This window comes from Myripristis murdjan, chromosome 4 (assembly GCF_902150065.1).
Source record: "Myripristis murdjan chromosome 4, fMyrMur1.1, whole genome shotgun sequence".
Classification (NCBI taxonomy): Eukaryota; Metazoa; Chordata; class Actinopteri; order Holocentriformes; family Holocentridae; genus Myripristis; species Myripristis murdjan.
This window is the reverse complement of record NC_043983.1, coordinates 27,521,255-27,537,207: the sequence shown is the minus strand read 5'-3', so window position 1 is coordinate 27,537,207 and position 15,953 is coordinate 27,521,255. Positions and strand designations below refer to the sequence as shown.

Here is a 15,953-nt window from a genome sequence, read left to right as displayed (position 1 = left end):
AGTTTCATGTCCACTTCCTTTTTGTCATCGCTCTCACTGGTAGCAGTTTTTCTGTTTTCTGTCGATGTTAAAGGAATACATCGGGTCTTTGGGAGGTTGAGTTGCTGGTCACCTTGCCTGTTGACCATGTGAGAACACTGACACTGAAATCATCCACGTGTCCCCAGTGGATCTTTGGTTCTGATGCTCCATGTAACTATTCTAGCATTTATATTGAGTCATAGTAAGCCGCCTGTATTATCTCAATAGAGAAAGAAAATTGCAGCTCAGATGTTGAATGTTACATAATTTGAAAAAAGATTTGTTGAGAGTGCGGCTGTTCTCTGTAGAAAACTCATAAAGTTTACTTGAACATTGAATAAAAAATAATGTTACTTTGCACTACTGGGCAAGAGAATGTATTTCCATAGAGAGTGAAGGTTGTGGATGATGGGAGAATGTATAGCTAAAAAAAATCATTGTGCAATGAGTGAATGCTTGTGTAAAAAAAAAAAAAAAAACCTGTGGCTACATTGGCTATATTAGCAGTAGTATGCACTGATATGTGTTTATCATTAGAAGGTCAGTCCTCTTTGGCTGATGCCCCTGCTATCACTCTACATAGTTTATGCTAAAGTGTTAGCATGGAGCACAGGAGCCAGTGATCTATTGAAAACATACAGATGATTCGGCATTTATGTTTTGGCCTTTTCACTCTAACCAGTTGTTTTGTTGTAGGTGTGGCCGTTTACACTGGGATGGAGTCCAAGATGGCCCTCAACTATAAGTGCAAGTCCCAGAAACGTTCAGCGGTGGAGAAGTGAGCACTTTTTTCTTCTTCCTCTGTCACTCACTATAAAGAAAATAGTGCTGTGTTTGCAGATATGCTTAGAAATGCAATGCCTTATAATAATATTTTCATAAATCAGGTCCATGAATACCTTTCTGATCATCTACCTGGGCATCTTGCTGTTTGAGGCCGTGCTCAGCACAATCCTGAAGTACGCCTGGCAGGCCGAGGACAAATGGGACGAGCCCTTTTACAACCACAAGACTGAACAAGAGAGAAACAGCAGTCCGGTTAGTCTGCTTCACATGAGGGCTCTATATGAAAACATTCATCTATTGATTCACTTCTCTAAGTGCAGCTGATCAGCTCCACAGATAAGATAATGTGAGATTTTAGTCACCATCCCACCCCTGTCTTTCTCTCTCTGCCTCTATCTAACCCCTCACACACACACACACACACACACACACACTCTCTTCCACCTTCATTTTAATGCCAAATAATAATGGCTTATTTCTCTCTGCTCCAAAGCGTGGATAAATATCTGGAGAGAGTTAGAGGAGATGGATGGTGCATTGCATTTTTACCCCTCGGCCCACCCTTGCATCTGTGAGTGCACACTCACACAGTCCTAGATGGGCGCTGGCAGGGTGGTACCAGAGTCTTGAGATAGCGTGACAGGGCATAAGAGGAAGTGTCTGTCACTGGGCCAGCCTGCCAGCCTATCAGCCAGCCTGCCAACACCAATCAGTCAGGGAGATCTGCAGCCTCTATGTATTGAAAACAAAACCTAGTTGCCTACTAGCTGCCCCTGTCCCTGGAGACAGGCAGGGGAATACCGGCATGACAAATTAATGCCCATGTTTTCCATTTGAAATGACCTGCACCCAAGCAGGCCGCTGGACTGGCCCAGTTTAAGTGTTTACTGTGTAGCCACAAATGTGTCCTCACATCACAGCAAATGCCAAAGTTGTCACCTCCTGGGTATCCACAGGACCTCAAAAAGTCTGAAAAAGAATTAAACTAGATGACTGAAAGCCAGGGCCATTAAAAACTACAAAATATATTAAATAATAATTTTAGCTCTTTTTCACCATGTAATAATGTTTCTTTGTTTTATGTTTAGTCAATAAAGTCTATAAAAATAAGCATTATTACAGTTTTCTTTTCATAGTGTCTACACAGTTTGCCCTTGTCCCTTCACAATTAATTTCCTAGTGTCCCTTTTTCTAATCCTGCTCTTTTAGTGTCAGAAGTTGCAGTAGTAGATTAATCAGCAGTAGACTAGTTTTACCAGTTCTGTTGCTTTTTCCCTTTAAATTGGTAGTAGCATAAAGTAACAAAGTGGCATCAGAAAGCTCTTAAAAGCTCTTAAATTTGGTGGTCTAAAACCTGCAGATACCCCTGTCTGTCCGTTGGAAGCTCTGACTCTCTCATGCTCTCTCCTTTCCTGTCACAGAAAGTAATTAACTCCTTAATGGGGATAGATTATCCTGCCTGCTTTGAATTTAAAAGGGTCTGCACTCAGATAGACAGCATTTGGTGGCTTTGTTTTGAATTAGATGAAATTACATAGCTGTTGATTCACTTCAGGCAGTCATTTTTCCTTGAACATTGTAAGTTGGGTTAAATAGATTATATATCTGCCTAAAAAATCAACAGGCTTCTTTGCTCCATAAAGAGGGATCTCTGAATTTGATTTTGTACTTGCAGACTCAGGAGTTTTTATCACCCCACATCTCCTCCTCCACCTTCCAGATGCTCCCATTCTTACGTTTCTTTCATCCATATTGTAAAGTTCAAATCACCAGCAGAAACACTATCATTTGACAACATTTTCTCAATATCACAAATGTTTTTATGCTCTTATGGAGCAGAAAAGTAACAAAGAAACAATGAGAGAAACAGCGATGCAAGGGCAGTTGTCTGAAATAGTGCCACTTTAATGTTTTTGTCTTGAGACAAAAGCATGAAATATGGTTAACATTCATTGGCACTAAAGGACAGTAACAATTTGTCAAACACTAGCCAGTTCTTGAAAGCCTCTCACTCCATTGTACTTCTGGATGTTTCTGCTTATGTAGCACGTTCTGTCTTCAGAAAGCAATTTGTTTTCATGAATCCAGATTATGGAAACTCATTAGTATAAATGTTATTCTTTGTGGCTTTTCAAAAGCAAATGTAAACATTTGCTTGACAGTCGACAGCTGGCTGGAAACTGCTTGCGCACATTTTATGCATTTCTTCTTCTTTGTATACATTGCTTTTATTGTTGTTCACCCAGTATCCTTAGCTGTTTTTTCCTCCACCTGCTCCTCCCTTTGGTTTGCCATTTGCCATCCAATTAAAATGAAATCAGTTTATCCTTGTTAGCCTAAAGTTCAATAGCCCAGTAGTCAACAAATTCAATCTCAGTTCAGTCCTGTTGTTTCTCCTGATGGTCTTTTTCCTCTTCTGTCTCCTCCTCCACTTGTCCCTCATTCTCTCTCTAATAAAATAATAAAACCAAGTCACTCTCTTTTTCTTCCTCCAGATTTTGAAGTTCATCTCAGACTTCCTGGCATTCCTGGTTCTCTACAACTTCATCATCCCCATCTCACTGTACGTTACCGTGGAGATGCAGAAGTTCCTGGGCTCCTTTTTCATTGGCTGGGATTTGGACCTTTACCACGAGGAGAGTGACCAGAAAGCCCAGGTCAACACCTCGGACCTCAACGAGGAGCTGGGACAGGTATGGAGTAAGAGTGTGCACACGTGCATTGTGGGAAATTACCCACTTTACTCAATAGAAAGACACCCACACATATTGCTTGTTTCCCCCATGGTGCCATGGTCAGTAAGAACCAAATTCAGGTCAGATATTGTCAGACTTCATACAGCAGTGGAGCAAATTAATCTCCCAACCGTGTGTTCTTCAAGCCTTGTATGGTTAATGAAGTGAAGTGAGTAAATGTTGTGAAAATCCGACTTAAACCATGAAGCGTCACATCTAAGCTGGGAATTTCCACAGATTTCCCACAATCCTCCTCTCATATTCAGAAAGAAAGCCCTTGTCATAATTGCACCTCGCTTGTCATAAATGCACCTCGCTTGTTTCCTGGGCCTTTTGTCAGTGTTGAAGGAATGTAAGCCAGTGAAATTTTCACAGATAAAATGGCAAATTTGGCTCGATTTCTGCATTCTGTGATACAGTCTCTTAATTTTACTACTACAGTTGCATGAAATATACAAAACAATCATCAAAACAGATACATTTTTATACCAGCTGCACCAAATGCAACAAGTGCAAAATAATGTAAACAAATAGAGAAAGAAATGGCCATTTTCTCTAAATGACATTAACAGATATAAAACATTTTCCCTACCAAGTTTCATATGTTGCTTCTTGAAGATGAACAACCATGTTTCAATGTAAACAATGTGATTTATTACATTTGTGTTCATATTTTCCCACATACGAACATAGAGTATGCAGTTAAACCTGAATGACTGCACGTAATAAATATATGACCTTTAAAGAAGAGAGAAGAGTTTGAAAAGTCTCCATTTTTAATATTTAAAAGGCTGCATTGTTTTGTGGAGAGGGATCTCCTCTCCTCTGAGTTGACTGACAGTCTAAGTTTCAGGTGTTTCAGGTTACCATGCCAGCTCTTTATCCTTCAGCACATCATTCCCTACTATTTCTCAAAACAGAATTGCAGCACACATAAAATAGCTAGACTAACTAGAAAGACAAATGCTACGTCCAGAAATGCAGTAATTTCTTTAAATTAACTTTTTATCCCCATTGTTCAAAATCTCTGGTTATCAATACTAGAAATCTCTTTTTATCAATGAATTTTTTCTACTCAGCATTATGATCAGTTTTCCATTTGCGTGAAGCTTCATGTATATAAGGTCGTCTCCATTCTTGTGGCATGCTCATACGTTCTCATGCATGTGATTGAACACCACATGAGAAGTGTCTTTGTTGTTTGCTGTTTATTGATGTTTTGTTGTTGTAAATATGCCAGTTAAAGTTTTCAGTCACTGTATACCTAAAAGTCATAAGTCAAAGGCAACTGCTGAATAAACATGGATATATTTCGCTACTCAGCCAAGAAACTTCCTCAGCTCTGTTTAATAAATAATTCATCAAGAAGCCAAAATCATCAAGAAAACCCTCTGAAAATTACAAAGTGTCGAGTGATTCATCAAATTGAAACAGGACTTTATCCACTCTGACTTTATCTAGTTAGAGGAAAAGTGTCCTAAAATCTTTGCAGAGCCATGCATTTTTTATGAAATATTAGCTCTTACCAGAAACTTTACCGTCTCCGGTGGTATCTTGTCTTAAGCAGTACCTGTGTGCATTTGTGTGTGTGTTTCTGTGTCCCAGGTGGAGTATGTGTTTACTGATAAGACGGGTACACTAACGGAAAATGAGATGCAGTTCCGCGAATGCTCGATTAACGGAACCAAGTACCAGGAAATCAATGGCAAGCTGGTACCAGAGGGACTGACTGACGACTCTCCAGACGGCTCTACACCCCACCTGGTAACACACATACACATCTGCACGCATAAATATACAGACACCATGCACACTCAAGCAAAGACACAGATGTATTGGACACATGCACACACACACAAACACACACACGCATACACACACACACACAGAAACTGCAGCCCGAACATGTGTAAGTGCTGGGGTTGGGTTGATGAATGCAATCTGACACTAACTTTAAAGAGGACAGTGTCACAGAGTGTAAAATGTCAGCACCCCATGAACAGATCTGATGAGGGAAACATGAAAAGTAACAATACATTGTCAGTGCCATCATTTCCATGTTGTAAAAAAAAATCAGTCCTTCTCAGCGGCATGGAAAGACAAAGGCTTCATCAAGTTATGGCCAGGCAAAGCTTTTATTTTTACCGTTGTAGTGTGGGAGCTGCTTTGGTTGTTATGTTCATGCATCAATGTCACCAAGACAAATTTGTGTACATTCACTGTTAGATTGATTAGAATCAATGTCAGATTAGATGAAACATGAAAACAATTCCCGAGGGAGAAAATTGAGTCATTGCGACAACAACAACAACAACAATAACAAAAATGAGTTAAAAATAGAAAAAGATAGGACACAGCAAATAAAATATAATAAGAAAAATAGAAAACCTAATGCAACATAGAGTTTCAACACTAGGACATATTCAGTGGAAATGCATCACTGAAAAAATATGAGAATATTACAGATAACATGTTGTATAACATCAAAACAATGAAGCTAAGAAAACAAATGAAAATGTACAGCATTAGTATATATGTAGTATGAAATAAAGGAAACTATGAACCTGTGCTTATATGACATATGCCAGCACATGCCAGACTATGACACTATGAAAAAATATGTAATTTACATTTACAGGATTGGGAAATGTAAACTACAGTAGACAATACATACATAGAGAATGTGTATACACATTTGTTGTGAAATAAAATTTATACAGTTTACTGATGAAAAGTGTGCATCATAAGCTGCACACCTTGTCAAAACTCCAGATAGAGGCAGAGGTTGTGCTTTGCAGCTTAAGTGTTTCTATATCTTATGACGTCACGCTAGTATTTGAGTTGAGCTCTGAATCTCTAGTGTGTGAGAATAAGAAGTGATTTGTAATTGTCACTCTCCCTCCGTGTCCTCCTCTTCCCATCCAGACCGGTGAGGAGTTGTTATTTCTCAAGGCGGTGTCCTTGTGTCACACGGTCCAGATCAGCTACGACCAGCCGGACTGTCTGGCCGGGGGAGGAGACCCGTTCTCCCACGCCAACGGTTTCTCAACCAACGACATGGAGTACTACGCCTCGTCACCCGATGAGAAAGCTTTGGTGGAGGCGACAAAGAGGTACGGTTCTGTTAGAGCTTCCAAAACTATGAGTCTGTATCTGCAGGACCCATGTGTTTGTTAAAATGAACCATTGTGCCTTGGCAGGGAGACTTTTAGCACAATTATGGCCACAATTTGATCACAACTTTTAGGTACTTGAATCTCTGTTGTCATCATCATCATTTTAATTATTAGGCCTTGATCAGACCACAGGCAAATCAGATTTGCTTCTTAAATCAGGTCTTTAAGATAGACTGTCCACACTGTTATGTCCGCACTGCACTGTTAGCACTGTTAAGTGATCAGATTGGATTTGTGTGTCCAAACATCACCAATCAATCTGCAGGGGTTGCTATGGTAACGACGTAGGCATCAGTAACTCCGTGTGCTGGTGAAACAGCTGTCCAACATGGAAGCAGGAGAAATGTACAGAAGCTGGCGGCAGACAATTTATTTCAGCACCTGTCTACATACTTTTGCTCTCTGAGTTGTCCTCTATATCGCTCTTCTGCCGCAGAGCCGCTCGGCTGCACTTCTGTCACTCGGGATTTGACTTCATCATTGCGTGTCACGTTGCAAGTGATGAAACAGACACTTAAAAATCCTAATTGAGCAGCCAGAGTGTCCAGCCTTAGATTTGTATGGCCTCTATCTGGATAGGTCTTGAGATGCTTCTGTAGTGTGAACAGGTCACGGACTCTAATCAGAATGGAATTCAGAAGAATGGAAATATCCAGTAAGAGAGATGTGAGAAGAGTTTCTATGCATATTTTGTCTCTGTGTTTTAGTTGCTTGAGAGCTTGTGATTTCACCAGCCTGAGTTTACATGCTCGTACAACCGAGGAAGAGTGTAATTACCTTATTTTCTGAATTGTCAAGTGTGTGTCTCAACGACGATATGAAAGCCAGTCATTATGTCTCTGATAAAAAAAAAAATTGCCGTTTACCATTTAAGTAACTTAGAAATATCAACATCTTTACAGAAGCTTTCTACACACTTCCTTACCTCTCTTTGCTGTGGCAGTGCCTCAGAAATAATATAGCTAATACTTGAAGAGATTTGACTGCTAGCCAAAAAGAAAGTGACACTTTTTACTGCCTGCTTAAATTTAGTTCATTTCGTTGTGACAGTAATATAGCACAGGCAGTAAAATACCGTCCAGGGAGACGTAGAAAACCCTCAAACAGGGAAACGGCTCCAAACGGGGTAAGAGTACTATTCAGGAGTGACCAGTTTCTATTATATCACAGAGGTTATGAAGGGTCTGCTCAGACCCAGTGAAGCTAAAAAGCTCTGTCAAACATGATAAATGTGATTTCTCAGGCAACTCTGGTCTGATTTGATAAAACTTGTAGGCATGATGCATGTTGGCGCTGTGCCTCGGTGTTAAGTCACTTCAGAGCAAAAAGGTCCTGGTTCGATTTCTTGCCCTTTCTGTATGGAGTTTGTATCTTCGCTCATGAGACACATTATTACATATTGGCCCATAGGGTTCCTACTGTACATCACTCATGGCTGCAGACATGTTTCTCTTGTTGTCAGTGGGAAGGACATCTATTGCATTTGGACCAATCTGATAGCTGAGGTTTTTTTTATTTATTTTTTTAACTCCCAAGTCCCACTCACAGACAGTATTAACATTTATCAACAAATAGCTCTGTTTCTAAAAAGAGAATGGTCTGCCTCCCATACGTTTTCAGAAGGCATGTCCAAAGGCATGTCCAAAGCCTTTCCAGTGTTACTAGACAAAAACACACACAAAAACAAACAGAGGTGGCAGGTAGGCTTTAGCTGTAACTGCTGTCTCTTTCCTCAGGATGGGTGTGGCCTTCACCAGCAGCAATGGAGCAACCATGGAAATCAAAACATTTGGCAAGTCAGAGAAGTAAGTCTCACCTTCAGTTTCTTCACAGTCCAAAAGATCCAGATTTGTTTTAGTCTGTTTTTTACAACATTTTTGTGGGGTAGACTGAGGTCAACAAATAACTTACATAACTTAACTTAACAAATATCTTTGGGAGGCACCACAAACATTTATTTTTATGACGAGTTACAGGTTATTACTGCTGTCGATGCGGCTTATTCTCCTAGCCACTGTACTGGACATTTTTGTCCATTAGATTCAGTGAGTCCTGCTCATCAACATCTCTGGCTCTTGTTTCTGTCAGGTACAAACTGCTCCATGTGTTGGAGTTTGACGCTAACCGCAGGAGGATGAGCGTCATACTACAGACTCCCTCAGGTAACAACACCTTCAGCTCAACAAAAGGCTTTGAACTCTCACACAGAAATTACCCGGTCACAAATTTTTATCATGATTACTTGTAACTAAAAAATCACAGAGGCGTCTTGTCATCAGGCTGTTTTTTTTTTTTTCTTTAATTCAGTGGTTAAGCGAGGGATGCATGAAGATGATGAAAGAAAGTTTTATGTTTGTGTAACTCTTTGCAAAGACTTATTCTGCTGCTCCCATTTATGTAAATAAATGTCAAATGGTAGATGGGAAAATTGTGTTTCTTAAATGTCAAGTGTTATTGGATCTGAAAAAACAAAACAAAAAGAAAAACGCACTGTTCCGGCCTTAATTTGGTTTTGTGAAACGAAATTAGAAAGTATTTTTCGTAGTAATCTATTTCACCGTGGCGCCGCCGTCTTATTGCTCTGTTGACGTTCCAGGAGGAACAGTGCTCTTCACCAAGGGAGCCGAGTCGGCCATCTTGCCTTTCACCACCAGCGGAGAGATAGAAAAGACCAGACTGCATGTGGATGAGTTTGCCTTGGTGAGGAACACACTCTCACACACAGACCATCAAAATGTTTAGAATTTTATAGTCATAGTTCTGATAACTTTATCACATTTTTAATGATGCACATATATCTTTCTGTCTCAGTCAGTTGCCCTGTTATTAAATCTGCTACTGCTGTCATTTTGTACATCCTGTCATGCTTGAATCTGTACATTTTTGCACATTTTCATTCATTCGTTTGTGCTTAATATGTGTGTGTATATTTACATAACTACCGTTCAACAGAGGCATACTTTCAAAGATTCATCTGAAACACGCTCGGGCAACAGTGTGATGTCCGCGGCACACACCAAACAAACTCTACTTCCTGAAGAAAAGTCTAAATATCAAACTCTGAAATGCTTCTGGCCTATATTTCACTAAGTGTGTGTGTTTGTGTGTGTGTGTGAGAGAGAGAGATTGTGTGCGTGTGTGTGTGTGCGCGCACGCGTAAGCCTGGCATTTCCCGGCATTGTAATGATTACTTTTGGCTCTGTCGCTCTCTGTTTCCATTAAACTGTAAATTCCTCACTGCAACACCCTCACACACACACGCACACATACACACACACACACAAACACCCTCTCACACGCACACATCCGGCCCCCACATCGTGACAGCAGTCGTCAGTACCCGGGACTCGGTGCTACGGACCGGGGTTGATTTGTGGTCGTCTGCCCCTCAGGCTGGTTTCATGATTTAAAGCCAAGCTCTGATAATTTGTTTGTCTCTCTCTCTCTCTCTCTCTCTCTCTCTCTCTCTCTCTCTCTCTCTCTCTCTCTCTCTCCTTCTACTTTCATTTATCTTCCAACCTTTGTCATCTTCTCTTCTACCCTCCCTCTGTCTACATGCTGCCTATTTGTTTTTATTTTATTACTTCACTCATTTATTTGCTCCTGCTTTCATTTATTTGTCCTCTATTGTTTTCTTTCTTGCATTTTTTTCCCGTGGCTTTCTGTCTCTTTATTTTATCTCCTTTCATTTTGTTATTTTTTCCCACTGACTCCCATGCCCCTCCTAATTCTCCTCATCTTGTGCTCTCTTCCCTCTCCTCTTTCCTCCCTCTCTTACTGTCTCTCCCTCCTTTCCTCCTCCTTGCTTCACCTGTCCTCCATTCTCCTTCGTTTCTCCTGTTCCTCTCCACCATCACCCCTTCTCCTCCGCGTCCTCTCCCTCTCCTCTCCTGCTCCAGAAAGGTTTGCGGACCCTGGTGGTTGCGTGCCGCCACTTCAGCCCAGAGGAGTACATCGATGTGGACAGGTGTCTGAACGCCGCCCGCACCGCCCTGCAGCAGAGGGAGGAGAGGCTGCAGGAGGCTTTCAGCTACATCGAGAGGGACCTGCAGCTCCTGGGCGCGACAGGGGTGGAGGACAAGTAGGGCCACATACAAGTGATGACTGACATGATGACCAGTGGTTTGAGTTTTTACATTTGCCATCCCAGTAATTTTAATTATGACAGCTTCTACATGCGTGCATTCCCCACTAACACACACATGGCGCTCACTCTTGAACATCTACAAACGGTCAAATAATGCCAACAACAATACAAACGATGCCAATAATCACATTTTGAAAAATTACATCAGAGGGCTAATATCTGGCATTTTGAAAGATGTTTAGTTATATTGGACAAGTGCTTTCTTCTGCATTTTCTTCTGCGTTTTTTTCCTGCAAAATTAGACTTTCACAAATTTCTAGAGATATATGTGCATATTGATGTGCATATTGATACATACAGTATATAAACATCAAATTGCATAGAGAAAGGCTTTGGAGAAAGTAAGTCTTAAATCTTGATTTCAAAAAAAGCCAAAGATTGGGAGCTTCTCATCTCATGTCAGCTGTGTTCAGGTTACATTCTGTGCTGGCTTTGAATACATTTTAAACTCTAGCATCACTTCTGTACCTGTGTGTTTCCCCCTTTTGAATTGCTTTGGCAATGGTGACCACTCAGGGTCGATGATATTGGAAAATCAGAACAGGAATTTCCACCCTTGGCAGGTGCTGTCCTCCACTGATCCATGATGTATGCATCAAGCCCAAAAATGTGTGTGCGTGTGTGTGTGTGTGTGTGTGTGTGGTATTCATTCTAAAGAAAGTAAAGATGTTATAGCTATTTTGGCAAAGACCGCTGACATGAGAATGCAGCTACCTACTCAATAGTATTGATTTTTTTTTTTTTTTTTTTTTTAAAGATCTTGAGCCCCATCACAAATAATGAACAATGAACAAGTTTTTTAGCTTGCTCTAATCATTTAGCTTCTGATAAAACTGGCTGATTGGCGTTCTAGAGACGCCATCAGTGTTCAGCCATGCAGAGGTTCACCTCCCCAGTCACAGAATTTGTCAGACATTTGATGTGAAAAATATGAAAAACATATGTTGTTGTTATGATTCATGCGCCGCCAGCAGGAGGTGAGAAACAGGCTCAGTCATCAAGCTCACATTAACATGTAATTACCATGTTTGGATAAAAACCTATGATTTATTTTCACGATTAGATGAGTAGTGTCCCACAGCCATAAAAGCAAAGTGTTAAACACAGGGCCAGATTGAAAATTTTTTCATGCTTGCCGGGCACTTTACAGCTATAATGCATCATTTCAATGACCTGAAATGATGGCCATATAACTGATAAAGGCAGGACCTGCGTTTAGATTCCTAGAGTTACTTGGAGCTGCAACAATCATAGGTAAATATATTGTGATAGTTACTGTTCTGAGTAAGTGTGCTCTTGAATGCCTTATGGTCCAAAAATAGCATTACATAAAAGGAAAGTGGAACATCATACCAAAAGAGAACAATAGGAAATGAATGCATGGCCGCAAACACACAAACACACACACACACACACACACACACACACAGGCAGCCAGACAGAAACACAACCACGGCGACAGAATCCCCCCACAAACAAACAACGCGCATTGTGCAGGGAGATGGAGACGTCAACCCTCTGAGGCTCCCTGGAGATGAATGTTGGTGTGTGTGTTTGCGTCCGCTCACCATCTGCTCCTGACATAAGCCTTTCGCTTCTCTCAGTCTGTTTATTTTCTCTGTTTCATTCCCCCACCCTTTTTCTTTCTGCGTCTCCATGTCTGTAATGAATTCCTCCTCAGGCAGGCATGATCAAAATCAAAGAGTCTCATCTGTCGTTGGGGAGGAGATTAAACCATCTCACTTTTTCCTCTCTCTCTCTCTCTGTGTCTCTCTGGGGTAATATGTGTAATGTAAAGCTGATAACCATGTTAGTATTTGATCGTATTCATCTTCTGTTCACGTCTTAACTAAAATGTTTGGTCAGGCGGAAATCGGCGATAAATCATGACTGCCTAATTTCAGAGCCAGTGTTCATCGACTTCTCATCAGGACCGCCTTTAGTTTCATCTCTGTTCAACTTACTGAGGAGCTGAAATATGTTTTTTTTTGTTTGTTTAAAGCAGTTTTTGCTACATTTAGCACACTTTGTTGTTCATGTTCATGTGTTCTCTGTCGTCTTTCAAGTAGTAGCTGTGATCTCGTTCATGTTAACCACAGCGGGATCTTTGTGAAGTAGGATGAGATGAAAACAAGACGAGATGAGAACCTAACCTATGTCTATCATATGCACGTTGTTTATGTTAAAAAAAAAAAACTGCCCGTCACTTATTTAACAGCCATTTAAATCAGTTTTTCAGTAGTGTGAATAATATTTCTTTACACTAAATTTTGGCTGCAATTTTTTTTTTTGACATTTTATTCCAGTCAGATGCCGTTTTAAGCTGATGGTGATAACATTAACTCACTTGCTGCTGGACTTTTGGCTGACAATTACGCTCCCATCTGTTAGTTATTATTAGCTTCACAAAAGTATCAACTATCAGCTATTTTTAAATGTCTTACCTGAATGGAGATCTGTGTGTACAGTTTACACATTTCCCGTTTGTGTGTATCTGTCAGACTGTATGTGTGTGTTTATGTGTGTTTGCTCTTGTGAACCAGTGTTGTAAATCCTCTCCCTCCCATTCTCAGACTCCAGGACAAGGTCCAGGAGACCATCGAAGCCTTGCGGCTGGCAGGGATCAAAGTATGGGTGCTGACAGGGGACAAACATGAGACAGCAGTCAGCGTCAGTCTGTCCTGTGGCCACTTCCACCGAACCATGAACATCCTGGAGCTCCTACAGCAGCGCTCTGACAACGAGTGTGCCGAGCAGCTCCGCAGGCTGGCCAGGAGGTACGGCAGGAGTGTGTGTGTGTGGTTGTGTGTGTATGTGTGTGTGTGGGAAGGGAAGGGAAGGGAAGTGTACATTTGATTATAGGCATTAGACTGTGTATCCTGAACGGTGATACTGCAGCATTTCAGATACTTATGAATTGGCACTGCTGTAAACAAGTGTCATATCCTCAGTGCGTTCTCCAACATCTTAATAATGTCAATAAATGCATTTTAAAGAGTGGCTTTTGGGTCCTGAGCTGAACTCACTAATTAATGGAGAACAAACAGCTCATTTATTCCTGGGGATTCACAGTCTTGCATGAAAGTAGCATTTCAAAGCCTGCGAAAGAAGAAAGTAAGAGGTAACCAGGTGGAAAATCTCGCAGTTTCATAAGCCAGCAGTCACTGTGATGATAGCGATGAGTCAGGGCAGTGAGGTGACGTTACCATGGCAACTGAAGTGATGTTTGTTTGTTTGTATTTTTTTCCAACATAGTCTTGAACGCTTCTGTGCACACAGGGCTTATTAAGAACATCCATTGAGCACTCATTCAGCTATGAAACAGCCACAGTAATTAATGACTTCACATTTCCTCTCATTTTAAATGAACCTGTTCAACAGGATAAAGGAGGATCACGTTATCCAGCACGGTTTGGTCGTGGACGGGGCCAGTCTGTCGTTGGCACTGAGGGAGCATGAGAAGCTCTTCATGGAAGTGTGTAAAAACTGCTCGGCTGTTCTGTGCTGCCGCATGGCACCGCTGCAAAAAGCGAAGGTACCGTACCAATCCTCTGCCTGTCCTGAGTGAACTTTGTGTCTTTCTCCAAAATGCATCAATAAAAACAGATGCATCAGTACAAGAATCTACAAGAACATTCATTACCGCTGTGTTTAGTCTCCTGTGGTGGCAACCTTTGCATAGTTAATGTCACATTCCTCAACTTTCTGTGTTGATGGCAAAAATGTCAATTCCTGAAAGGTTAGGTTCACTATTTTTCATGTCATTGCTATTATTCTCATCATTTATAACCATATATAGCACAAACTTACCGTTCGCTTTGGTAATGAGAAAAGGAAAGGAAATTCATGTTTATATGATTTTTGCATGTATTCTCAACATGTTGATGCTAAATAGAGTTAGGATATATAAAATAGATAGGACATTATGCTTTTTTGTTGATAATTACTAGATATCTTTTACCACATTGTTAGTTCCCAGTACCATTTTCTAATTTTAATGAATTTTGAATCTGATAAGATCACTTTACTGGACTGGGTTTAGGCTTGCAAAAAGCCTAAACCCAGACTAAACATCCCTTTTAACCATTGAAGTAAGTGGTGAAGTTTTGCTGTACGATTTTAGGATTATTAATGATGGGAGTGATTTTGATATGGCCTGAGCTGAAAAGTTTTGATATATATCCCCTTACGTTTTGTTCTTTTGTGTTCTCTGTTCAGGTGGTGCGTCTTTTAAAAACATCCCCAGAGAAACCCATCACCTTAGCTATTGGAGATGGAGCCAATGATGTCAGTATGATACAGGAAGCCCACGTTGGCATAGGTAAACACTGACCAGCGAGTCCACACACCCACACAGCACGATTTCTAACGATTTCAAGTTAATTGTGCAGTGTTCAAATCTGTGTGTGTGTGTGTGTGTCTGTCTGTCTGTCTGCCTGTCTCCAGGTATCATGGGGAAAGAGGGTCGTCAGGCCGTGAGAAACAGTGACTATGCAATCGCCAGGTTTAAGTTCCTGGCTAAACTTCTGCTGGTTCACGGTCACTTCTACTACATAAGAATAGCTACGCTTGTACAGTACTTTTTCTACAAGGTAGGGCTTGGCATAAAGTAAAATGTAAATGGCATGAAGGAAAATGTAAAGTAAAAAGCTAGACCATTTTTAATGCAAGATGAGACATACATATAATATTCCAGCACTGTAATTTAAGTAGGGAATTGAATTGAATGCTCTTCGACAGTGAGCGTATATCTGTTTTTACATGAGTAAAATGTTTCTATGATCTGTGGCTATGCTAAACCCTTGCATAAGCAGTTTATATGAGATATAAAACATTTATTGAGTTGCACAATATTAGGTTAGGATGGACCACATAATGGTTAAAGATAGATTAATTTCACAGACCCACTCTTCCAAGAGGAAAGAGGGGATGGATGCCAAGGTTTAGTTGTCAGTAACAGCCTATATTCCCACATGTAATCAACTGGCATGTTAGCATGCCCAAGAAGAAATAATGATATTAATATACAGTATATTTCACATTTACCATACATGCCTCACCCAGGACTCATCTCAGCTCAAATGCGTC

General features: G+C 40.7%; 1 protein-coding gene across 2 annotated transcripts in view; it reads left to right on the top strand.

Moving 5' to 3' along the window:
* The window catches only part of atp11b (ATPase phospholipid transporting 11B), a 71,398-nt gene that overhangs the window by 25,099 nt on the left and 30,346 nt on the right, over positions 1 to 15,953 (top strand). For both annotated transcript variants that reach the window (XM_030050433.1, XM_030050432.1), the window contains exons 10-22: positions 718 to 799; positions 909 to 1,059; positions 3,303 to 3,500; positions 5,148 to 5,306; positions 6,468 to 6,655; positions 8,455 to 8,523; positions 8,807 to 8,880; positions 9,315 to 9,418; positions 10,618 to 10,799; positions 13,439 to 13,642; positions 14,247 to 14,400; positions 15,084 to 15,186; positions 15,312 to 15,457. In XM_030050433.1, coding sequence (XP_029906293.1) covers positions 718 to 799; positions 909 to 1,059; positions 3,303 to 3,500; positions 5,148 to 5,306; positions 6,468 to 6,655; positions 8,455 to 8,523; positions 8,807 to 8,880; positions 9,315 to 9,418; positions 10,618 to 10,799; positions 13,439 to 13,642; positions 14,247 to 14,400; positions 15,084 to 15,186; positions 15,312 to 15,457 — 1,814 coding nt within the window. The remainder of the gene's footprint in view (positions 1 to 717; positions 800 to 908; positions 1,060 to 3,302; positions 3,501 to 5,147; positions 5,307 to 6,467; positions 6,656 to 8,454; positions 8,524 to 8,806; positions 8,881 to 9,314; positions 9,419 to 10,617; positions 10,800 to 13,438; positions 13,643 to 14,246; positions 14,401 to 15,083; positions 15,187 to 15,311; positions 15,458 to 15,953) is intronic.